This window comes from Tyto alba, unplaced genomic scaffold, assembly GCF_018691265.1.
Source record: "Tyto alba isolate M040663 unplaced genomic scaffold, T.alba_DEE_v4.0 Super-Scaffold_13, whole genome shotgun sequence".
In the NCBI taxonomy this organism is placed as follows: Eukaryota; Metazoa; Chordata; class Aves; order Strigiformes; family Tytonidae; genus Tyto; species Tyto alba.
Window position 1 is genome coordinate 46,179,193 of NW_024881275.1, and position 25,424 is coordinate 46,204,616.

Here is a 25,424-nt window from a genome sequence, read left to right on the forward strand (position 1 = left end):
CCCCACTGCCACCGAGTCCTGTTCTTGGGACAGTCCTGCTTCTTGCTCATAAAAAGGCTTCATCCACCCCCATTCTGGAGATCTGGAGCAGACTCCCACCATGATAGTGCTGAGTAGGTCCTTGTCCCTCCATTAGAACATGGACATTAGAGTCACTGTATGTACCCCTGACTCACATCACCTCCTCCAAGCCTTCTTGAACAACAATTCTATTTTAATATCCTGGCTACAAGAGTTACCAGAACAAGTCTCTGCCATGCTAGCAGGAAGACATCTAAGACATTCAGCCAGTTGACCCTGCAACTTTCCTTCCCCTATAATCCCATGCCTTTGTGTGAGGGTGTTCATCTTCTGTTTCATGGATGGACATGGATGGATCAGCAGCTATCTGTTCTGTCCTCCCTGCTGATGGGAGACAAAGCCCTCCCCACCTGTCCCCCTCCTGAGCTCCAGACACCTTCATAAGCATTTCTAACACTGCCAACACAGCTCCTTCTCTTGTGACCTGTTGGAGAATGGCTCAGAGACAAGGGTCCTGAGCCCACTGAGCAGTTGTACGATCAGAGCCTGTTCTAGGGGCTGATGCTGCCTCGCTGATGCTGGGCCTCACTAGGGTTTGCCTGCAGCTGCTCGCAGCTGCTGATACATGAGGAATGTCAAGGACGCTTCGGCCTTGTGTACCGTGGTGTGTCGAAAACAGGTTGAGAGGAATTGGGAATAGTGGTCTGAGAAACCCAGTGTTATGGTAACGGTGGTCTGAGAAACATTGTGTTATGGTACTGTTGTGTATTGAAAACAAGTCAAGAGGAATTAGAAATAGTGGCATAAGAAACTTAGTGTTATGAGAAGCTTGTGCTGTTAGCTAACCGCAAGTAGGTGGACCATGCGAATACGACCTTTAGAGCTTAAGCCAATCAGCTAGTGACTAGTAGGCATAATAATTAGCGTTGTCTGTATAAATATATGTACCCGGACCAATAAAGATTTGATTGATGCTCTATCTTCCACGTTGAACCCGTCTTGGCATGTCGTTCGTCCACGGCTCCGCAGTGACCCTCTTGCCAGGCACCCATACTCAGTTGGGCTGTTTTGCACCACCTCTGGCAGTAGTGCCAATGCTCACAGGGATAGGCAGCCTGGACCTTTACTGATTCAGTAGGTAACCCTTGGTTATCTTCCAGCAATGTGGTGGATAGGTCCTATCCCTGTTCCCCACTGACAAAAACCCTTGTGCATTATTTAAGTCCCCTGAAGAGTAGTGTCTTCTGTGGCATTTTACCTCCCAGCATGATGCTGACCCTCACCTGCTGTTTGCACAGCATGGTGGCTTCATTGATATGAAACAACTTCTGTCCTTCACAGCCATAATTCCCACCCTTTCTCCACCGATAGTGATGAGTGAAATTTTTTTACCTTCCCGGGTGTTTTTGTTTGTTTTTTTGTTGCTGTTTGGTTGGGGTTTTTTGTTTGTTTGTTTTGTTTTGCTTTGTTTTTTTGTCTGCAGGGCTTCCCATGATTCCTCAGAGTATTTTAACCCAGTCACCCCAACCTCAAGCTCTCCAGATTCCTCCCTAAAGGGATACCACTAAGAGGTGTTTTCCTCTTCTGGTTCTTATTAGCAAGAAAAGGCCACAGATCTTGTAAATTCAGTTCAAATCCTGGATGAAAGCATTCAGGATTGGTGCTTCCATTTGAGAACAACCCTTACAGCAGCAGATAAAAAAAGCATGCAATAGTAGAGGGAGCCCTGAAAAAGCAGTATTACCTCACTATTTTTTTTCTTCCCACTGTGCTCTTTTGTGAAGAGTGCACTTCCTGCTACTGCAGGGAGCTGGGAGAGCAGAAATAATAAGATGCTCACCTTGTTAGCCAAGGATTAAGCCCAAGCAGTATATATTTAATTAGACTTTAAAGAGCTTATTTCAATGTTAGGATATGCAGTTCTTCCCTGTTGCTGCTGCCTCAATATAACTGTTTCAGTGGGTGTTCTGCTTACCAAGAGAAAGAAGAGTGTTTTCAGATATTGTGATAACTCAGTTTTTGTTTGCATTTAGATTAAGAAGAAGAAAGTTGACCCAAAGCTCTTGTAGAGGTCATCTAATCTGTTTGGTTGAGAAGATCTGTCCTCCCACAGACTCACCTTCAGCACTATAAAGGAATACCTCTTCCTGATGACAAGCTCTCTTTGCAGTGTTACCTCATCCTTGGTCATTCTAGAAGCAACATCTTCTATTACAAAAATTTAGGAACTACATCAAAAATTAGAGTGCTGTTTGCATAAATCACATCTTTGGACTACTACTTACTACAGGACCCAGGGCATTCACAATGAGCATTAGTGAAGACGAAGTGGAGAAGTTTCTTGATGGCAATCCTGATTTTGCCAAGCAGTACTTTGAGAAGAAACTAAAAGCAGATCCCTGGGATGGAAATGAGTGTGACATCCTTTTTGAGTTGATCCAAGACATGCAAGAAAGCATCAACATGGAGAAAGTTGTTTTCAAGACCTTGAGAAGAATCAGGTCCCTCATTCATGCTGACCGCTGTAGTCTTTTCATGTATAGGCAGAGAAATGGCACGCCTGAACTGGCAACAAGGCTTTTCAACATCCAAGAGGGAAGCACCCTGGAGGAATGCCTGGTCTCCCCAGACTGCGAGATTGTCTACCCGCTGGATATAGGCATTGTGGGACACGTTGCCCAAACCAAGAAAACCATGAACATCAAGGACGTCAGTGAGGTAGGTTTGCCATTTATTCATTCACTTGGTAGAAGAAAGGCCCACATGCTTACTAGTACAAAGGGGTCAAGAGGTAGCAGGGCATCTTGGTGCTTGGCCAAACCCATTGTGGTGTAATAGCTGTGTAATGGAAACCAAAGCACCGGTAACAAGTCTGTAAGTTGCTTCCAATTTCATTTATGGAATGAGGTGAAGCTAGGCACATTAATTACAGTAGGTGTTAGTGCTTGCAAATAAGTGCACTGCCACACCTCGCTTGTCTAGTTAATAAATAAATAAATAAAAACTACTCCATCAGAGAAGAAAGAGTGAGGTACAGTCAGAGCTGTGCTGAACGCATGTGGAATTTTCCACACACATTTATACTCTATTAGTAATTGGTAAAAAGAGAGAAATCCTTTACAGTGAGACCAGAAAGGGTTTTCCACCATAAATGACATTTGAAAAAGTTTGCTGTCTGATGAAGTTTGGTCCAAGGGCATTTAGAGTTATTTTTATTGATCAGAGGGAGCAGATCTCAAAGCAGATGAGTTAACAGCAACTTGTGTATGCATGATCTTCATCAGAAGATTCAAGAGACAAAATCTGACCAAAAACACTCTTTCAGAAAACACCACATACTGCAATTCCAGGAGGGATCCAAGGAATTTTAATGTTTTATTTTTATGCCTTCAAGACAATATTTACCCCCCATACTCCTAGGTTCAATCATGTAAACGCAGCAATAACAATCCGCTTGTTCTAATTATAGGTGTAAAACTAAAATCCATGTGACCTAGATATGGCATTTAGGATTACTCCATCTATTGTTTAATAGTTAGAAAGAGACCATCTGTTTATGCATCCATCTGTTGCACAATACAAGCATTTGCGCAATCCAGATGCTTCAGCATAAACTTCCTTGTCCTCCATGGAACATACTGAGACATTGATTTGGTTTTGCAACCTTTTTGGGGGGGATGGGAGGGGAGGTGGGAAAGCATCAGAATGTGACTTAAACTTTAAAGCTCTCTGACTTCAGACATTTCTCCAAGAATATGTAAGGATTTCAGTGCTGTGAGCCAAGTGCTGCACTCCAGTTCTAGTGGTTTCAGGCACTGTCATAAAGCAATTCCTTTGAAGGAAACCCAGAGACTAAATGCTTGATCTACCCCAATTGCTAGGGAAGGCCAGCACTAGGAGAGGTATGAGGAGAAGATGCATTAGGGAGTGATTATTTGTTCTGATCAGAGCTGTGGGGCTTTTTCTAACCCAACTAGAAGGACTTGTAGTGAACAATTTATTCAGCTGAGCAGGGAGAAGATCTTGGGTCAGAAAGACCATCCTTGCACTCCCTACTGACAGGTGATGATGGTGTCAATAAGGCCCTGTGCAGGCGAAGTGTTGGGTCATCTGCCTTCCCTGTACTACCCTTTCTCTGCTTTGTTTTCTTTTAGGGTGGGGGGACAGTGACATTCACATAAGGAATAACTGAATGAGCTCCCTTTATGCTGCTCCTACAGCACTCTAGCAGTGGTTTGAATGGCGATTCCCCCATGGATGACTCCCTGGGAAGCCCAGTCCATAGTGGTGCTTTCTGCACATTGCAACAACTACCAAAATGCTTCTAGGGCCAAAGGGGGTGGGTTGCTCTCAGGGGCATGAGGAGAGTGCCAGGAACCACACACCACTGGTGCCATCTGCATCCTTCATTGGGATACCTTCCCAGCCACCTAACGTCCCATGCACAAAGGCCCAGCAATGTGGAAGAGAATGCCTGGGACAACATTTTCAAGAGTAACAAGGGGTAGATGGCTTCATGGAGGCTGTAAGACGACAGCAGCTTCAGGGTCCAGGCAAAAGCAGAAATAAAATGAGGGTGAGTGGATTTCCCAATGACTGTACCAGATGGCACTGGTTTATAAACTGTAGCTACACAGTGTTGCGTGGTAACTGGCTGTACCTACTTCGCAGTGTTAACAAGAAGTCGGAGGAAAGGATGGAGGAGGCACTGTGAAGGACGTCAGTGGTCTGAGAATGACCAGTGAAAACCCCCATTGTTCTGACAGAGTTGGATATGTTAAAGCTTATGCTTTGCAAGATCTTTGCGAAAAGTGAAAAAGTGCATGTGTTACAGTCAGAAGCCACAGCCAGTTCTCTCAGCTTTAACGCCTGTACATTTTCCAATTTTCTGCTAATTCATTTCTCTTCCTCAATAATTTTTTAAGCAAAACATTCTTTAGACAGCTTACTTTGAGAGGCTGTGCTTTAACTTGGCTTTAAGACTACAGACATTATTGAAAATGATTAATTTGTAAATTCTCTGTTGAACAGTGTACCCAGTTCAGTTCATTTGTTGATGAGCTCACCGACTACAGTACAAAAAGCATCCTTGCGACACCCATCTTGAATGGCAAAGATTTAGTTGCTGTCATTGTGGCTATTAATAAGCTGAACGGCCCACACTTCACCAGCTCTGATGAAACAGTAAGTGGTCAGTAGCTCAGTTTCTATCAAGCAGTTGTCACTTTTGCCATATATCACAGACTCTCCTATACTAGAGATGTCTGTTTTAATGAGGCTCCACTGGTGTGAATTTCCCTACAGCGGACTCACCCTCTAACAGAAGAGGATTATTATGAGGATGCTTATCTCAGAAATCTTTCAGGGAAGTTACAGTGGGATAAGCCTCATCTCACACCAGTGCAAAGCAAAGCATTTATTCAAGAGAATTACCATGACGTTGCTAAAGGGCTGTTATGAAATCCAGTATACACGAGGCTGCTACTACATTTGATTCAATCTGGTTGTTTGCCTTTTCAGCTTTTTCTGAAGTACCTGAATTTTGCCTCCTTGAACCTGAAAATTTATCATTTGAGTTATCTTCACAATTGTGAGACTCGAAGAGGCCAGGTAAGAGTGAAAATGAAGATTGGGCTGCATATCAAAATCAAATGAGTGTATTCTTCTGATTTCAAATGTGTAGCTGATATACTTCAGAGATTTGTGCCTGAAGAGCAGAAGGAAAAAGGTGCCCTCATCTGCTTTCCGATACTGCTTCTTCCTCAGAGTTCTTCATTAGTCTGGCTTCTTGCTGCTGTTGGCAAAACTGCAGGAGCTGACCTAGTGGCACCAGCATCAGCAGGACTGAGCTCCAGATGTTCTGTTGAACTGAGGCTATGAAATACTCTTGGGACATTTAACCACTTCAGCCAGCAGCACCAAGAGATTTCCCAAAACTGTTCAGAATATGGTATTTTTTTCCTTATCTGCTTGTTAAAAGTGCTATTGCATTTCTTTGTAGTGTCATTAAAATTCTTCTCATATGCCTGTTCTATTGGCCTCTCTCAGTAGAGATTAACGTAGATGAGGGTTTTACAGTATTCTGAATTGAAAAAATTCAGCAACCATTCTTTTCCATGACTTGGGTTATGAAAGGACTCAAATTTACTGGGATGGATGTGAATCCATGCAATCATCTCTGTAGCAGTCAACTGGTTGTCATTGAAGAGGACATGCAATTGCATTTGTGCTTCATGTCAGCCATGCTCTTGCCTCCGGTGAAGGATCCTGTGGGGGGATAAATGTCAGTTTCAGTAAAATAGATGCAGAATGAAAGTTTATTTTAGAAGCTTGGAGACAGCATTTATACTTACTAATTCATTATCTTATGTGCTTTATCTAATTTTTTCAGAAATCAAAAACATGAACAATTGTCAGTTGATAGAGCCATCTAGCAATGCTGAGTAATTGAACCAAAGTAGAACTAGTGAAGGTTCATTCCTGTTGAGGACTTAGCAGTAGAACTGGGGGAGATAAGGAAGGGACTAGAAGATAAGGTGGAGACCCATGAGGTGTAAAGCACCACCCGCAGGGTGCTCTGGTCTGGGGCTGAACCCAGGAGTCCTGTGTTCATATATCACTGCTGCATCAAGAATGAGATGCAAGACACACTATTAGTTCTACATTAATTCTGTTGGCAGACCTTTGGCCTTATAAAGCTAAAGGTCAGTGTGAGAGTTTGTATGGTTGTGTTAGACTTAAAAGTATCGAAGTATAGAGTGAACAAATTACATTGTCAAAAGTGGTCTAGTATTTTAATATTGCAAATCCCACCTGCGAAGGCTGGGGGACACTGGAAGTAAAATGGCTTATGCAAAGACAGTTCAGCCTTCTTGTGCTCACTTACTGTGTAAGAGTCTTATTAGAAGACCACATAACACTTCTTGCCCAACTTATTTACATCATTCCATGAGTCAGCCATTCTTCAGGTGTTTCTTTCAGTCCTTCTCATTGGACTTGTGGTTTTCAGCATTATTGCATGCTGTAAAATGACAAAAATAAACCGTTGCTCATATCCCTCCAATGGTTTGCATGACAACACCACTATCCTGTCTGAGGCATGCTCTAAGGCCAGTGACATTGAACACCTCAGACTTTATAGGAGTGACAGAGTTGTCCCAGTTTATCGATTACAGAGACCGATGCACCTCAAAACTCTCAAAAATATCTACTAGTGCCCAGTTAGGAGGTGAGAGACACTTTTCCTGATTGTGGCCATATAACAGTACCTCTTGTTCAAAGCAGTTCTCAGTGCTTCCGAAGCACTGTTCCTCATGTCTCCTGGGCTCAGAAAACAAAGCACACACACTCAGATACGGGCATACATATACTAGCTAAACTAGACAGTTGCATAGATGGCTTCCTTACCATTTCAGAGAAAATTAAGTTCTTTGTTAGGCCCACAAAGACCAGAAATACTTGCCTAATTTAGTGCATAATCTCCATTTTTACAAATGAAAGAGCATGATAGCAATGACTTCCCTAAAGGTACATCTGCTAGGCACAGAATGGGGAATATTATCATAGCCTGATGCACACACAAAGCAGCTGTGCAAAGGCTTTGAGGATAGTGTTAATTTTGATATTTCCAACTCTGGCCTCTGGAATTTGCAACACTTTTGTTGTTAATTGTTTTTGGAAGCAAGATTTTACTTTTGGGTATAAAATGTAAGTTGGGTCACCTCTTTATCTGGCACTACTACTTTTTTGTGCTGTATTTGGAAAACTGAACTTTTACATAGCATTCCATGATAACCTGACTCTTCCTCAGAGTCCATCTTTCCCTAGTAATTCCTTGTATGAATAAGCAATGCTTTTACATTTTGCAGTATAGGTTGCTACTTCACTTTTCAGATACTGCAGTATAAAAACTCAGTTGTTTCCTTGTTACTCCAAACACATTTGGGAAGCCTGGGTCTCAAGGAAAGGCTATGCTTATATTTGGATTTTATCCTGCAGGTGCTGTTGTGGTCAGCTAATAAAGTTTTTGAGGAACTGACAGACATTGAGAGGCAGTTCCACAAGGCTTTTTACACAGTCAGAGCATACCTGAACTGTGACCGGTACTCAGTGGGTCTTCTGGATATGACGAAGCAGAAGGTGAGCATTCACATGTGTGTTGTACATCTTTCTGCACTGTTGCTGTCCACTGAAGTGCGATGTGTGAAGATAAGTTTTACTGGGGCAGCCAAAGTACAAGGTAGCTTCAAGTCATTATTTCTGCTTTGGCTGGCATTTTATTATTCTGTTGTGCAAATGAAGAGCCTGGGATAAGTGAAAGGAATGAGCTTATCACTGGAATGGGGCTGTTGAAGGAACCAGAGGCTGGGAAGACAAAGGAAGGGCAAACACATCTGACCATGGCAATCCTGGTCAAAGCCTGCAACATAAGGACAGCCTCACAAAGTCTGTGGATATCAGAAGTATAGTGAGATACCTGTGGAAACCCCCAGCAACAAAGCAGCCACCTGCCTCAAGGACTCATCCATGTGCATGCTATCCAGGCTTTTAGGTGAAATTTGGCTTCATGAAAATAAGCTGACAGAAGCTATGATATCTCTATAGTTCTGATTTGGTCTGAGTGTTTGCAACTTTGTCAAGCTTTATGTGGGGGTTACACAGCATACTTGTCATAGGAGCTCTGCTTTGTTCCATGATCAGACTGACTGAGGCTACCACAAACTTTAATCTCCACCACTTTGCCAGAACCTTTATAGAACACTGTCTTGTGAAGAGGTGTATTAAAAGATCACCAGTGTGCTATAGACATTTTAATCAGCATTATAATATAGGCTAAGAAAAACAAACAAAAAAGTCTTTTACTTTATCAAGCTATCTAATAGTAGGTCAACCCTATGCTCACACTCTGGAAAATGAAGAATACATAAAATATTGACATGGCCATTTGCTCTGTGAGTGCAGCCTGTGCTGTTCATTGATGAAGCAGCATCTTGTGTATAAACAGTATATGACTATATGCAGTCATATAATGCGCCTGACACTTCATGATTTAGATATACCATTCTGCTGCCTAGTATTGAGCTAGTCTTATTATTTCATGCCTTGTTTACACAGTACCAAAACGATCATGACATAACAGTGGTTACTTTGAGATTCAAGGCAGAATGCACTTTTCTACTCTAAAAATACTTCTTTCATTTTAAAACCAGGAATTTTTTGACTTGTGGCCAGTCCTACTGGGAGAAGTTCCCCCCTATTCAGGCCCTCGCACCCCGGATGGCAGGGTACGTGAGAAGTATATTTCTTAAATTTTCTCCTGTCTGGCTGAATTGCCTTAACACTAATTTTAACAGCACTCTTTTTATTTGTAGGAAATAATATTTTACAAGGTCATTGATTATATATTACATGGAAAAGAAGACATTAAAGTCATCCCGTAAGTGCCCAGTTTCTGTATGCTAGGTACTGACATGGCATGTAGCTAAAAGCAAGGTTCACCATTATTTAAAGACATTCATGAGGACGTATGCAAAGGACTGATAGAAGACTTAGTAAGAGCCAGAATGTAAGTTGGTGCTTCAACTCACATTTCTGCTGGACAAAGATTTCTCCAGGGCACTTGGATCCTGGCTTGCAAGTCAGGCTCCAAAAGCCACTGCAAGCAGTGATTCTTCCTAGATGCAGAAGTGAGCTGCCTTGACTGCCTGCAGCTTTTCCACTCTCCTTAACAGGCTAAGGCATCACTCCTCCTTGGTGCCTTCCCTGTATCAGCGGGTGAGCTCATCCAGGCTGCCCTTGTGTTGAGGTATCCATTGTCCCAGCCCTGCACCTCAACCCTCTCCTACTCTCTCATGCTACCTCTCATGGTCACTCCTGCTCCTCTGCCTGTCTTCCAGCTTCCTTGCTTCTCTCTTATCTTTTGGTCACTGACTCCACCTCAAGGCTACCTCTGTCCTTTCCTCCTCTCTCGACACCACACCAAGACTCCCTCTTTCTGAAAACCACCCTCTCTTCTTGCAACTGAATTTTGCCAAGGAGCCTTGGGCACCTTGAACAAATTTGACATAACAGGGGTTTCACCCATGTCAGGTTGCATCGCTTTGCATTGGTGTGAGTGCTGCAAGACAGGTCCTCACTGCTTAGGTATAGAAGTGTTCAAAAGTTCAGACCGGCAGACTCTCTTAAGCAGGAACTTTCTCTGTACTGAGGGTCTGAAACATGGTCCTCACTCCCAGGAATGATTTTTTCTTTAGTCCCTGCAGACTATAATATTTTATGAGTTATCCTGTGTTGAATCCTTGAAGAAAAAGTATTTACTTATGTGAAAAACTTTTGCTTGCACATATGGGTCCTTTGAAAGTAACAGGACTGTGTAGTAACTGAGGGTGAAATATATAAACCTGGATTGTGCAATCAGCTGGATACATTTCAGCCCCATAATCACTCTTCAGTAAATGTATATCTTTAATTTCCCTTATGTGTTTTTCTATCATTCAGAAATCCTACCCCAGACCACTGGGCACTTGTTACTGGACTGCCAACCTATGTGGCTGAAAGTGGTTTTGTAAGTATTTAGCGTAGGATTCATCAGGACTTTCTGAGGTTACATCATACTAATGTTGTTTTCTTACCAATTTGTTTTTTTTTTTTTTTTTTTTTTTTTTCTTTTGGTATTTAAACTTCTCATTGCCCATATTGTAAAACCTTTTCTTTTGTGTGATCCCCTAGATTTGCAACATTATGAATGCTGCTGCAGATGAGATGTTTAACTTTCAGGTACTGTGAAAAATTCCAGTCCCATCAAGGATTCTATTTTGTTTGCAGAAATTTCATTTAGAGTCAGTCTTAGGCACAGAAATATTTCTTTAGACTGTAGTCTTGATGCAAAAAGGGGGTGCTGATGTATTTAGAAAACACATTAAGTACATGGTGTCTTTCTGTTTGCTATTGCTTCAAGGAAGGTCCTTTAGATGAATCAGGATGGACTATCAAAAACGTTCTCTCCATGCCAATAGTCAACAAAAAGGAAGAAATTGTTGGCGTTGTCACATTTTATAATAGAAAAGATGGGAAACCATTTGATGAACAGGATGAGACCCTCATGGAGGTATAGTTCCTTGCTGCAGCTTGAAGTAGTTCATGTGGTTGAGAAAGGTCACTACTGATCATTGTACACCTGCAAAGCATCCCTCAGTGTTTTGCAGCTAAGTAAGTTTCTCTGTTCCTTATAGAGGTGTTATGCATCAGCTTGAAAGTTTCGAAAGAAACTTCATGAAATACTGGGTTCTTTCAGTCTTGGAAATCCAACTGAGTTTGCTTCATTTTATTTCAGCATTCTTGGGTTGGACACCTAGCCATGAACAGCTACTATGTATTAACATGACTGTTCTGAACTGTTTTCACATACATGACAGCTGGCTCACACTGTCTGGGCAAATCCCTTGAGAAATTAAATAGAAATTGTCTGCGTAGCTAAGATGCAAAGGGTGGCCAGCTATTGAACCTAGAAAGAGCAGCTCTAATTAAAGACCTTGCTGCTTAGAAATGCTCCAATGCTAGTTTCCATCCAATACATGCATTCAGGTCTTGGTATCTGTTATCAATCAGAATGTTTCCTGAAATAGACTTTTCTTATCAAACAAAAAGACTGTGACAAAAAAAAAAAAAATCAGTTTGGATTGGGCACTGGACAGCAAACAAGTTGAGACCAGACACAGGATGTGAGTAAACATATGTAAAAGGTGATGAGACCACCCTGCTCTCCCTTGATACGAGGTTTAATGACCTACTGCCACCATCATGATGCCAGCCTTTCCACAGGCATGGAGACACTTGCAACAACACAGAAATAGTTTTCCATATGTTGAACTGGACAGAGAGTCCTTGAGCCTCCACAGTATGGATGCTCTGGAAGTCTAGGCAGATTCAACAGCCAGGTTTCTGCTCTACTGAGGAGCGACTAGCAGCTGGGAGCAAACGTACTGTTGCTCATTGTTAGACTTGTGGCCAAAGTGGAGCTCTAAATATATACCATGCAGTGTTGTATTTCTGTGTCTTTGAAGAGCACATGTTTTGGTTATTTCACTGTTTCCTTCTTTTCCCCTCATCAAGTCCTTGACACAGTTCCTGGGTTGGTCTGTACTCAACACAGACACATATGACAAGATGAACAAGCTGGAGAACCGGAAGGACATTGCTCAGGATATGGTGCTCTACCATGTGAAATGTGACAAGGATGAAATCCAGGAAATTCTGGTAATGCCTCACCGAGTGCAGCACACCCCCAAGTGTACTGGCTTGCCCATGAGTTACGGAACAGACACAGGTCTCCCATCCCACAGAAATGGTTCCAGCATCACGGTGTAGAGGCAGCACCTGGGGCCTCAGTTACTGCACAGCTGCAGAACTAGTCTTTATTTTGACTCTGTGATCCGCCCTCCACCTTCAGCATGCTGCCACTCTCTGTCCTTTCTAATTTCCTCAGCAAAGACAGCCCTGGAGGTGGACTCTTGCAGGTGCTACTCAGGGCAGACTGAGTGGAAGAGGAGTGGATTTATTCTCCAAAACCTCCTTAATGCAGAGGATTTGGAGTTAGAGGACCCAGCTGGGACACTGGCTCTAGTGGGACATTTGTAAGTGGGGGAAACACAAACCAAAATCAAGGAAAGGGAGAACATTTTATCAGGAAGAATGAGTTGAAAGATCAGAAATAGAAGTAAGGTCCAGGAAGAAAACACAATTTGCATATGAGAGCTGCCCTAGATTGCCCCAAAGATATACAGTGCAAAGTCCATTGTGGTTCAGCCATCAGTTTAACATGTCCATGCTCTCTGCAGCCAACACGAGAAAAGCTGGGAAGGAGCCAAGTGAGTGTGAGGAAGAGGAGCTGGCAAGCATCCTGGTAAGAGCAATTTACCACTGGAATGGAAAGCCCTGGCAAATAAATATTGCCTGGGTGGATGCAGGGAAGAGTTTCCACTGTTGGCACACTGGTACACATCAATGGGGCACCTGGTGAAGGGTGAAGGCAAAACATACCCTGACCTCCTCTGCTGTGTGAGTTTGAGGTTATTATTATCAGGTGGCAGCAAATGCCTTCCCCAGTTCCCAGGGACTATCTGTTCTCTGTCACTTTATCTCAAGGGGTTCAAAGTCCACCTGGAAACTTATCAGCCACCTTGACTTGCCACGTGTTTTGTTCTCTAGAGGAAATATGGAGGGCTGCAAGTCTTCACCTGTAAGACCTGTCAAGTTTGGAGTCTCTAAACTATATAAAATCAGCAAGAAAAGTGCTTAACAGAAATCAAGCAGTGTTTCTTGCCATTGACCAAAAATGCCCTCCCTCTTCCCTCAGTAATGGAGTTATCATTAAAAGCTGCTTTTCAATCTATCTGTGGGTTGTATTCTAAATGGAACAGTTCCCAGCAGTATCAGACTGTTCATTTTTTATTAAGAAAACCCCATTCCAGATGTTTCTAGGGATGGCATAAGTAGCACATCAACAAACCATCTTGCCTCTCTTACAGAAGGAAGAACTCCCGGGGCCCACCAAGTTTGAAATCTATGAGTTCAGGTTCTCTGATTTTGACTGCACTGAGCTAGAGCTGGTGAAGTGTGGCATTCAGATGTACTACGAGCTTGGAGTGGTGAAAAAGTTCCAGATCCCACAGGAGGTAGGAGCTGGTAGGAGCCGGTAACACTCAGGGACTCCCATCTTGGGTGGCCAGCAGAGTCACGGCATGGCTAAGGTCCCTGTGTGTGCCCTGTACAGCTCATGAAGCGGCCAGAGATCTGGGTTCGTGGGGGCTTGCAGAGACAGGGATGTGTTTCTTGAGCCCCTTTGCCCCACTGAGGGCAGAGAACACCCTCTCAGAGCTCCTGTTCACTCCATGCAGGCTTGAAGCATGAAGCTGGCCTCTTCTGCTCTGCACTGTCTGCTATAGGTGTGAGTTTGCTATTGGGTCTATATAAATGGAGGCTACACCATGCAAAAAAATTGCTTGTACTTGTTGTGTATAACGCCATTCACAATTGCAGTATACAGGCACAGTGTCCAGGCACAGCATGGGGTGGTGCATACTTGTGTGCATGTTTTGTTTGCTATAGTATGTTCCCTATAGCCTTCAGCCAACATATGCTGAAATCCACACTGGTAGGTCCCTTTGCTTTTCTTCCCCCTGCAAACATGGATGTGCCTTCATTTGGTACAGTTGGTACCAATTTCCTGACTGCTGGCGGCAGGAGTGGTGTGACCCTGAGGGAACAAGGATCACATTGCCCCTGAGGAGCAAGTTCACGGCTTTTGCCACAGTTCAAGCCCCTGTCACACTTGTGGAACTGGCATTTCACCAGCTCTGCTGCCCCCCGAGGGATTTCTCGGCACATCATGTGAGGTTTATTTCCATCTAGTGGGATCTGGCGGTAACTGCAGGAAGAATTTCCACCGTAGAAAGGCAGGTCCTGTGAAGTAGAAGCGAAGGTTCTGAATGGGAATTATTTCTGTGCTTCTTACTTGTAGCATGTCAGTGCCAAAAAGTATTCAACATATCTGCTCCAGAAAAACTAACCCCCGATCCAGGTGTGAAAAACAGTCATTCTTTGCTGCTAAATGAGCAGTTGAGATTTTAAAAAATGAATAGTCATCCATAAATTTGCTTTCTAATTGCTTTCTAATGAGAAAACCTATATAGCTACAAGAGGAAGTACATATGGAGAAGTAGAATGCAGTGGGAAAAAGTTTGTTATTTAATGCCCTATACTTTAATTGTTTAGGTGATATAAACACTACCCATCTCTACATCTATGGACCCATATCTCTTGAAGAGTCTTTATTGCAAGAGCAACAGGCAGTGGCTTCATCACACAAACTAGCATCCTCTTCCTCAATTTGCAGGTTCTGGTGAGGTTCGTGTACTCTGTCAGCAAAGGCTACCGGAAGATAACTTATCACAACTGGCGCCACGGCTTCAATGTTGCGCAGACCATGTTCACACTCCTGATGGTAAGGTAACACCACCCCAGTTAATTCTGTGGCATGGCTTTATTTACAGGAGGTCATCTGTTGCACCCCAGAGATATGCAGGGCTCCCTTTGAATCTTGGTGTAGGATGGGAGTTTGTCATTCCTAGCACAGGTCCTGCTGAATGAGGTCTCCATTTGCCTTAAATCACAGACCTTGCATTACACTTAAATCCCTGGCCAGTACTGCCCAATGAATGGAGTGGCTTAATTCTCGTATTTATAGATGTGTATGGTGTTGAATAGCATTCAGATTAAATCCTTCCACAGGGAGAGGAGTGAGACTACAGAACTTCCCTTTCTCCAATAGTTTCTGATGGTAAGAGCCAGACTGAAGTTAGCTGAATGGGGTGGAGACAATCTCATGCTTTCCATTTCCAGTCAGGACAGGCACAGGTGTAAGTCTATCACTAGTGTGAATGTGGCAAGTGCCATTTCTCACAGTCTCTCAGGGCAACAGATGCCCCAACAAGAAAAACAGGTGTCAGACTGCTGCTCCACACCATGGATGGACCAGCACCAAGACCCAATGCAGATGGTATGGGCCACACAACTGGCAGCAGAATTACGCCTACCACCCCCAGGCAATCCTTTGGGCAATTCAGCTCGGAGACCCCATTGCCCAGAAAGATGCAGAACCCCTTTACAAAGTACTTTGTGTCCAGTGACTGGAGGGGTGCTTATGAAGACCCTTGTGGGGACCCCTAGGGCACAAGGCTGCTATAGCAGCAAGTAGCCAGCAGTGCTGCTGGGCATCGAGCACGTACGCACAACACACATACCTACCTGAGTCTGAAACGTTTAGTTTCCAGCTGCTTCCCCATTTTAACCTAAGTATACTGTGTATTGCATTTAGCTTCACAAATATTTTCAGTTCTCTTGGACTGTTTCAATGAGGAAATCCCCAGCACAAAGCAGTCACAACTCGCTGCCTTTTCCTGTAAGAGATACTAACAGACGACATGCAAATTCTCACCCTCCAGACTGGCAAACTGAAGCGTTACTACACAGACCTCGAAGCTCTTGCAATGGTAACTGCTGCTTTGTGCCACGATATTGACCACAGGGGAACCAACAACCTTTACCAAATGAAGTAAGCACTTTCCTACCACTTCAAACCATTTATTGGAGTGAGATCAGGCTGTGATCACAGCAAACTCCCATACATCTCTGTTTTAAACACAGGGGTAACAATCTTTTTTTACAAATAACCTTGCTTTTCAGCTTGTTACAGCACTTGTGCTTCTGCTTTGGCCAGTGGGGAAACAAATTTTCCAGTGCTCTCTAGGGCTTTCTTTACATCCTAGCAAGCCTCCTTCGGTTAAAGCAACATTCTACGTTACCATTACAGGGTGGAACAAGTAACAAGTGCAACACAGGCATTTAGCAGTCTGAGCATCATAGGAGACTCAGGATGCCACCAGGAGCATCCTGGACATAAGAAACCAGCTTTTTGCTGGAAGGTATCTGTGGAGAAAGCACCATGCATGGAACTGCCCTCACCACCTGCAGAAACAAAACACCTATGAGTAGGAGGGTGCTGCTCTGCTCTCAGTAGGTAGTTACTAGCTATATAAAAAACAGCTGCATGATTTCATTGACCAGTCAAGCTTCAGTTGCTCACTTAAAGTAGTGTCAGGTCACAGCTCTTCTGCAATGCTTTCTGGCTATACTTACTGTATTCTGGAGCTTTGGAAAAATGTAAATGAAGTTGTCTGGTGTTTTGGGTCCAAGAGGGTCTTGCTTTTCAGCTAGGAAAGTGTCCAATGACTGTTGTTTTTTCTATTCCTATTACTAGATATTAACATGTAGTGATTCAGGAGTTAAACAAGCTTACTATGATTAGTAATAACAATCCAGTCATAAACAACATTTGGGGTGAAATTTGTAGTGGGAAGACTGTTTTATATAGAGTACAAATAGTTATAAGCAATGTCACAAAAGTCTTTTACTGGACTGAAGTAACTAGACGTTAAAAATACAACTCTTAAGCCTTTTAAAATAAGTTGAACTTGTGTATTTGACAAAATTAAAAATACTACTCTTAAGCCTTTTAAAATAAGTTGAACTTGTGTATTTGACAAAATTAAATATAAATTAGGACACCTTTTTATTTTGAAGTGCTACACTAACACATTTAATTTTTTCTTTATGCAACCAGATCTCAAAATCCCTTAGCTAAACTTCACGGATCCTCAATTTTAGAGAGACATCACTTGGAATTTGGAAAATTCTTGCTTTCTGAAGAGGTTAGTAATGAACTATAATATAAGGACATGAATACTTTACTTTCAGGGAAGTTTTTCAGCAATAACAGAGCTGTCAGTTTAGCACAAGACCTTTCTCTGGTTTGCATACCCAAGGAACTGCAGCTGCTTCACTCCCCAAATACTCTATGCTGACCCAGGACCAAAACACATACGCTTCCTAAATGCATGATTTGGTTTCTTCAAAAAATATATTACTATCCCCATAGAAATACATTAAATACAGGATTGTCTTCCTGTAGCCCCTCTGACAGGTCCAAGGCTGACACACTCCACCAGCCAAATTTTAATTTCAGGCAAATTCTCAGTGGGGACAGGGGACAGGGTTTAGGCACACACTATGTAATGACCTTCAGGACGCTGACCCTGCTTAGTGAACAAAACAGGAGACTAGGCATTAACATACGATGAATGGGGATCACAGTCCTTGCACCTTAGGGAAGCAAGCTGAAGATACTAAAGAAAAAGGAAAAAAGTGAACACATTTAAGAAAGCTAGATGACCAGGAACTCACAACAACACAGTGCTTGGATTTTGCAGCTGCCTTTCCTTTGCTTTTCAGTCACTGAATATATGTCAGAACCTCAACCGCAGACAACATGAGCACATGATTCACCTGATGGACATTGCCATTATAGCAACAGACCTGGCACTCTACTTCAAGTAAGTTGGTCACATGCACCGTGTGTGAAGAGTAGAAAGCAGCCAGTATTTTACAAAGGCAAAATGTGATGCTTTGCTCTGAGAACTCCCCATGCAGCAATCCTCTTCACAGACACTCCCTGTTGGAGGCTCCCTTTAATACTGACATCAGAGCTGATGGGGATAATTCAAATTGTTCAAAATAATTCTGAACTTTTACTCGTTAGTTCACATACATGACTTTTTAACCCTCTATTTGCAACAAGGCAGTGCTATATGATCCACGAACAGAAAGAGATGTTTTACCTAGTACTTGAGCACTAAAAATACTCATAAATGATGAATGGTCTGGCCAGGGCTACATTAACTTCTCTGGGAGAGCAGTACAACCCAAATAACAAGTGGTCCATTGTAGGTGAATATCCAGTTCATAATGTATTTCACACTCAAAAGCCAAAAATGCCAAACATCTTGGAGCAGCACGTGCTGATGTCCTGGGACATAAGGCTGGAATTCAACAACATATGACATCCTAATTAGCAAGGAGTTTTCAAAATGTACTTTCAAAATACAGTGCCAAGACCAGACACTGCTTTTGTCTTCTGCACTGAAGAGTGATTATGCAAAATATCAGCAGTCCACAAAAGAGGAATGGGATGGACGGAGGGTGCAATACCCAGTCCTCTTACTCTGGTGGAAGGGTGGCTGTATGGGAGCAGATACCACCACTTCCTTACCAGGTCTGAACAAGTTGGTCTTTGACGTCCATGGTCTACAAGAGAAGGCTTGTTGAGATCAGACCTGGGCAAAATGATACCTTCAGAACACATATGCAAGCCGCTTTGTGGAGCTGACCTAAATATCTTCTCTGATAACATTGAAACAGCAGATTTTTCCAGGTTTCATGCCACTCAAAACATGGATGTGTTGTGTATAAAACCCTCCCCAGAATTTGCTATGTATATTTAGGTATATAAATAAGGTTAGCAAGGTCAGACTAAGTATATAAAGTGAGGTAGATTTACAAATACTCCAGCCAGCTCTACGTTTCTGCAGTTTGCTTAACACTCAGGGAAAAAGCCTTCTTGTGCTGTCAAGAAAGGTGGAAGCATTTCTCAGCTGAAATAACTTGCAGTAGCTCGTACTTTCAAGTTCCTGCTCATGTCTCACCACTATATTTATTTTTAAGTAAAAATTGACAGTAGTTTCCCCTACTTAAGAGAAGCAGGTGATGGTGCTTGGTGTTGTTGGGGGATTCCTTAAGGACCTATATGCCAGGACAGCAGCTACTGGAAGCTCTTCTGGAAAGGTTATCAATATGAGGATCAGCCACCTGCTTTTAACACATTTATTTACTTGGTTTGGAGCTTTTTTTCTTTTCTTTTCTTTTTCTTTTTTTTCCTCAAAGAAAGAGAACAATTTTTCAAAAGATTGTTGACGAGTCGAAGACATACGATAGTGTGGCTGCCTGGACTGAATATCTGTCCCTGGAGACAACAAAGAAAGAGGTTGTCATGTGAGTAATCATCTCTGGAAAGGTTAGTGATGTGTTCACCTGATGTGAGCTCCAGAACATGCCTTGCACTGCATTTAGTGAAAAAACAGCACATGATACATTACTGTCTACTCAAATCTAATCTTCTGGTGAAGCAGAGAAAAAACAGGATAAAAGCTTAAAGTGTTTTTTCATCTAGATAAGCGGATTTGGTTTTGGAGTGTCCTTCTGGTAATTAACAAGATGCAGGTTCCCTTCTGGTGATAGACTCCTACCAGACCACCCTGTAGGCCCCAGTCAGGGGCAGGCTGCAATGGCTGATTTACAGGAATCCAATCCATTAGTTGTTCTTCCCAGTAACAACCAACATGAGTTGCACAGTGCTGTTGTTGTTACCAGACAGATGCTTTGTAGGACACTTTGCACTGGTGATGAAGAGTGCCCACAACCTGACTGCAGTCTGCACTGCTACACCTCTGTCAGGAAGCCAAAGATGTTACTCCAAAGCCAAGAATTTCATCCCAGCAATGACTAAAGCAGCAAACATCCTAGTGCCAGAAGCAAACAGTTCCCTAGCATAAATCCATTTTAATCAAGAGAGCAATCCTTGATGAGTCTCCCAGTTGGAGCCAGGGCTGTTACTTTCTTTACCTATCACTTCAGCCCTGTCTGGAGGATACCTGACCCAAAACTGGGGCATGAGCAACCTGAGCCTGCAAGAGGTAGGGTGCAGGCTGTAGAGAAGAAACTAATTTCTTTCCTGTTTTTAGGGCCATGATGATGACTGCCTGTGATTTGTCAGCAATCACAAAGCCTTGGGAAGTCCAGAGTAAGGTCAGGTGCTTGATAAATTGTTATATTTCTCTCACTTGTACTTCAAAGTAATGAAATTTTCCAAGCTGCCTAGAAGCTGAATTAAAGTAAAGTCTCCTACTAAAACTACCGAAAGGACTTTAGAAAAACTATGGTCTGATGGGTAAACCAATCTTTAAAGTGTAGTTGTGAATTCTGTAGAAAATTCATGTTTACAGAAACATAAAATTAAAAAACTCAAGTATTCAGATTCTTGGGTTATGTTGAAGTTTTTTGCATGTAACATATGATGGCTTTTTTTTCTCACAGCAATACCTGCTGTTTGCTCAGTTGTTTAATTTCCTTTAGGATTTCCTCCCTGAACTGTATTTGAGCAGTTGCTAAGTAAGAAACATTAAAATTTAAAAGAGGATAAAAGAAATAAACCCACCTTCCTGTTCAGCATGGAGAAAGGACAACTGAGAAAACCATAACAGGCAGCCACAACTGTGATAAAGGGGCAAATCCTTGAAGGGCACACATTGGAAATGCTTCTTAATAGATGAGCAGCAGACTAATGAGCTCCAGTGCAATAAGGTTGTTAAGCTGTCAGTGGCAATCCCATTGCTACTGCTGCCCTTCCTAAGAGAAATGCTGGGGGTGGGGTTGGATACGAAGCAACAGGGAGGATGGAAGTGAGGTTTGCTTCCTGGTGGATTTCTGAAGCACATCACATAAAGCTGAAGTCAGTGCTAACTTTTCTTTTTTCCTTCTTGGAAACACAGGTAGCTCTCCTGGTAGCAGCTGAGTTCTGGGAGCAAGGAGACTTAGAAATAAGCGTCCTTCAACAACAGCCTATTGTAAGTACCATGCAAGAGCCAGAGAGTTCAGTCTCAGCAGAGACTTGCAGAAACTTACAGCAGAGACTGAGAGCAATGCTGCTCCCAGAATGCTGAGTCTTCCTGAAATCACCATGCCTGCCAAAATCCACTAGAAAAGTGGGTATTCGGCCAGGGAAGACCCTCTGTGACAAAACATCTTGTCCAGCTCTCAGTGTAGTTAGCTGTGTATTGGTGGCTGTGACCCAGCAAGGAGTGATGGTCCCCCTGGAGACTTTTTGCCTGTCCCTTTCAGTAAAAAAGGGAAATGAAATACATACATCATAGAGGAAAGCAGAGTTTCTAATATAGAGAAAAACTACAAACACAAACATTGTAGATTCCAGAAATTATTTCTGATAAATGGACGTGCATTAAAGCAATGTTTCTTAACATATTTTTTTCTTCTATAATAACAAACACTTAAATTTGGCATTGAAAGAGCCAAGAGTCATTCCTTGATGACCTCTACCTGTGTGGTTTGGGTTTTCTTTAAGCAGACTTTCATACACACCCTCTACCCACAGAGGCATCACAAATGATACAGTAAGAAACAAGGCCTTGTAAGAATGTAATTTCATGTTCAGTTATGTTTTAGAGAATCGAAAACTTCTTCAGCACTTTACAAGATGAACCTTCTCACAGGTGTCTGGTTGAGAGGTGCAAGGGAAAAACTGTCCTCCTCCCCATCCATAGACAGACACCGAAAAAGCTGTCTAAAATTTCTGCTGAAATGGTGAAAGAAATAAGCCCACTTCACTCCTCTGCAGCAGAGGAAGAGGGCTGTGATGGACAGCCTTTATGGGCAGCATGGCAAAACATCCAGAATGACACAAGGCAGTTTTGGAGAAAAAGTAGAGGTGTGTTTTTCAATTAAGTGCTTTCATAAATCATGGTGAACTTGTGTACTCCCACAGCCCATGATGGACCGGAGGAAAGCTGCTGAGCTTCCAAAGCTCCAAGTGGGTTTCATCGACTTTGTGTGCACTTTTGTCTATAAGGTAAGCAAAGTGCACCCTTGCATATCCTATCCTTCTCAACACAGGTTCAGATTCCAAGTGAGTGAGCCCCAGTGCAGCAACACCACTCGTGGTGGGGAGACAGGTAGAGGAGACAACAGCTGCCCCTTTCTGGGGCACTGCAGCATGGTCCCTCTTTGTGCTGTTAATTCTTTCCTGGCATGAGCCAGCCTGCGAGACAGGGTGTCAGGGTCTGTCCTGGGGTATGGTGAATAAACACTGCCTCTGCACTGTGTTGCACTGATGAGTGTGTTTTGGTCAGGAATTTTCACGTTTCCATGAGGAAATTCAGCCTATGCTTGATGGGCTGCTGAACAACAGAAACGAATGGAAGACCCGTGCTGATGAGTATGATGCAAAAATGAAAGCTCTGGAGGAAGAGAAGAAAAAAGAGGAAGAGAAGATAGCTGCAAAGAAAGGTCAGAAACAATACTTAGCTTTTAATTCCTAACTCAAAACCATACTTGTGTGATACTCTCCCAGATTTGCAGCAAGCTTTGCTGACATGGCAAAGAGTCAGATGCCCAGAACAAGTTTCCTCAATCTTGCTCCACTGGCAAGGTTAAAGACACCTTGTCTTCATACCTGACAACATGACAGGCTGTCAAAAAGGCCACCTGCTCAAATTTCCAGAAGCTAGTGCCTGAGAAACTAGTGAGACTGCATTCAGCATGAGCATCCATGCAACTGGGGACAGCAGAAAGTCCTTTTCAGTATATGTATGTCCCTGGAAAAGAGCAGGGAGACATCCCTTTGTACATATGGGCTGTGACCAATGTGCTGTCCCTCAGGTCATGAAGCAAAAGTAGTTAAGAAAAGCTAACACACTCCTAGGGAGAACACTTGAGGAATTACAGTTCATACCATTTCTAGCCCAGATTAAGTGCTACCTAGAAGCAAACAGTAGCAGTAGTACTTTGTAGCAATTTATTTTGGTTGAATATGTTTTTCTTCTGTGGGCTCAGTCTGAGTAGCACTGAAATCCACCATCTGCAGTAAGCATTGGGTGAAAGCTTGTTTGATAGCCTGAGAATTTGTCTGACTCTCAGAAAGGTGAAAGCCAAAGGCTCTCCTGGCCTCTTCCAAGTGTCTGAGCAAAAAGTCTATCGGAACTTGGGTGCCTCCACTCCACAAAGACTGCATCTGAAGCCTCCTTTTGTTCCAAATTAGACCAAAATCCCAACAGCCCATAGGGTGTACATTCATCAAATGACAGTTTAGAAATAATTAGAGCTGTCTAGATGTCTCATCTCAGTTTAATTCATAGTAATTAACTTAAAATATCAAAAGTATGTGCTTTAGCTATGATTTGGAACATTTCTGAAGAATTATTTCCTAACTAAGCAATCGGTATTTAAATGAGGAAGGTTTCTACTATACTAAAATACTCTTTCCAAGCAGCCTTACATGTATGATTACTTTGCACAGCAGACAGCTTTAGTTATGGGTACTGTACGTATGACCTATAAGTGATACCTCGTTAGTGGATAACCAAAAAGTGCTAAAGAACTCCTGTAATGACTGAGAAAGTAATGTATGTATGTACTTCTAATTCTGTGTTTCTTTTTACGTGGCAGATGGAATAACCTGTAATGGAGGAACAGCTCCAGCTTCCAAAACCTGTAGCATACTTTAGATCTATTATTGATGCAAAATATGCCACCCAAAATGAGAACGCCCATGCTTTTTTTAAAAAAAAAAAAAAAAAAAAAATCATGGCATATAAATACATTCCTGATTGAACTGTTTGCTACTTTAATTAGGCTTATGACCACCCAGGGAAGGGCTAGATCTTGTTTGCCTTAATCGCATCTCTTCCTGATGGTGAGGAGCCAGTTCTGTCCTGTCTCTTGCTCCATTTAATGCACCTGGCGCCAGATGGCATATGGCAAATCAGAACAACATTTGGCCCAATAAATCACGTTGCATGACTATGGAAGATCATTTCTCCTGCACTGAAACACTTCTTACCCCAAAGCTGATGGGGCCAGCTGAGTTCATATCCTGCTCCATAAAAGCCCATGCAACTGACAATGTATACAACCACAGCCCACAGAGCAGGAAAACTGAAGAAGAGCCAAATTTATTATATCTAAACCTGTACCTGTTAGGGTATCAGAAATAAATCTATGGATAGGGATAAACCATGAAAACTGATCATAGTAAGCCTTTGAACTGCTCTAAAAAGTTACAATTCTTTGTAAATCCAAGAAACAATCACAGAGACAATAGTTCTCCACTCACTTCAAGAATTTGGATAGGTTGCTGCTCTAAAGCATGAAGCCATTCATGCAACACCCAGTAGCTGCCATCTTCATGAGCAGGATCCACACTGTGCACTAACCAAGGCTTCACTCTGTAACATGTGATTGTAAGAAGACAGTGTTATCATTACCTGTTACAGTTCCAGTTTCAGTTACTCAAGCAACCTGAATCACCGCATCTCCTAAATTTGTTCTAGGTTTGCCTCGTAATGCCAATGTTATTTTACGCAATCCTCTTCTGACCAGTATCATTCCTTCTTCTTTTCTTCCTCCTGTTCTGAGATGTCTGGTTTTTAGATTATCCTCCAGACTTTGAAACACTGATGACTTGTACTCAGATAAAAGTTAGTTTTCATGTTTATTCATGTAATCATATTAGAACATTCAATTACACTCTTGTAGCAGTAGAGACACCCTTCTCTGCTCCTCTCTCTCTCTCTCTCTCTTTTTTTTTTTTAAAAAAAAAAAAAAGTGTTTGGAGATCTGTTTTGCTGGGGATTTTCTTCTTCTTCTTCTTCTATTACTCCTGCTACCTTCAGTGCTTTTACCCTTCAGTATCTTGTTTTGCATTACAAAAATACTGCAAGTAAAAGGAAAACTAGAGCTATGGTGGTACCTTGTGATCATTTATCCATGTCTCAGTGTAGTAAGCAAGATGTAATCCACTATCACTATGCATCAATTCTGTGAGCAGCAAGTTGTCTTTCAGGAGAGTATAGAAGCCTGTCCACTTGCATGAAAGTTAAATATGCCACCAGTAATAACTTCATGCTGTACATCTCAGTTTCATTAAGAACCATGCAGGAGACTTTTATTATGCAGGATACAAAGTCAAACAAGTAATTCTTTTCAGTGAGAAAAATGCCACAAGGTTATCGTATAGCAGAGTGGTGAGCAGTGGGCTGTTAAAGATCACCATAAGCCATTGTACACTTAAATGCTGAGAAATGCTTCTTGTGTCCGCAAACATTTTCTGGGAAATAAAGCCAGGAAGCTAATCTTCCTGACCCTGTGCCCAACACGAGGCA

The 25,424-nt window shown here is 42.4% G+C and overlaps 1 protein-coding gene across 1 annotated transcript; it reads left to right on the forward strand.

The window, feature by feature from the left end:
• The first annotated feature begins 1,923 nt into the window (after positions 1 to 1,923).
• Positions 1,924 to 24,999, forward strand: PDE6B (phosphodiesterase 6B). The gene is given in 23 exon segments (XM_009967470.3): positions 1,924 to 2,739; positions 5,053 to 5,205; positions 5,542 to 5,631; positions 8,020 to 8,160; positions 9,231 to 9,305; positions 9,393 to 9,457; positions 10,519 to 10,585; positions 10,750 to 10,797; positions 10,979 to 11,128; positions 12,133 to 12,276; positions 12,858 to 12,870; positions 12,873 to 12,922; positions 13,548 to 13,694; positions 14,915 to 15,022; positions 16,023 to 16,132; positions 17,201 to 17,288; positions 17,869 to 17,969; positions 19,357 to 19,464; positions 20,214 to 20,277; positions 21,021 to 21,095; positions 22,031 to 22,114; positions 22,395 to 22,551; positions 23,710 to 24,999. Coding segments are annotated over 23 exon segments (2,508 nt in total). The 5' UTR covers positions 1,924 to 2,328; the 3' UTR covers positions 23,769 to 24,999.
• Positions 25,000 to 25,424: the final 425 nt, after the last annotated feature.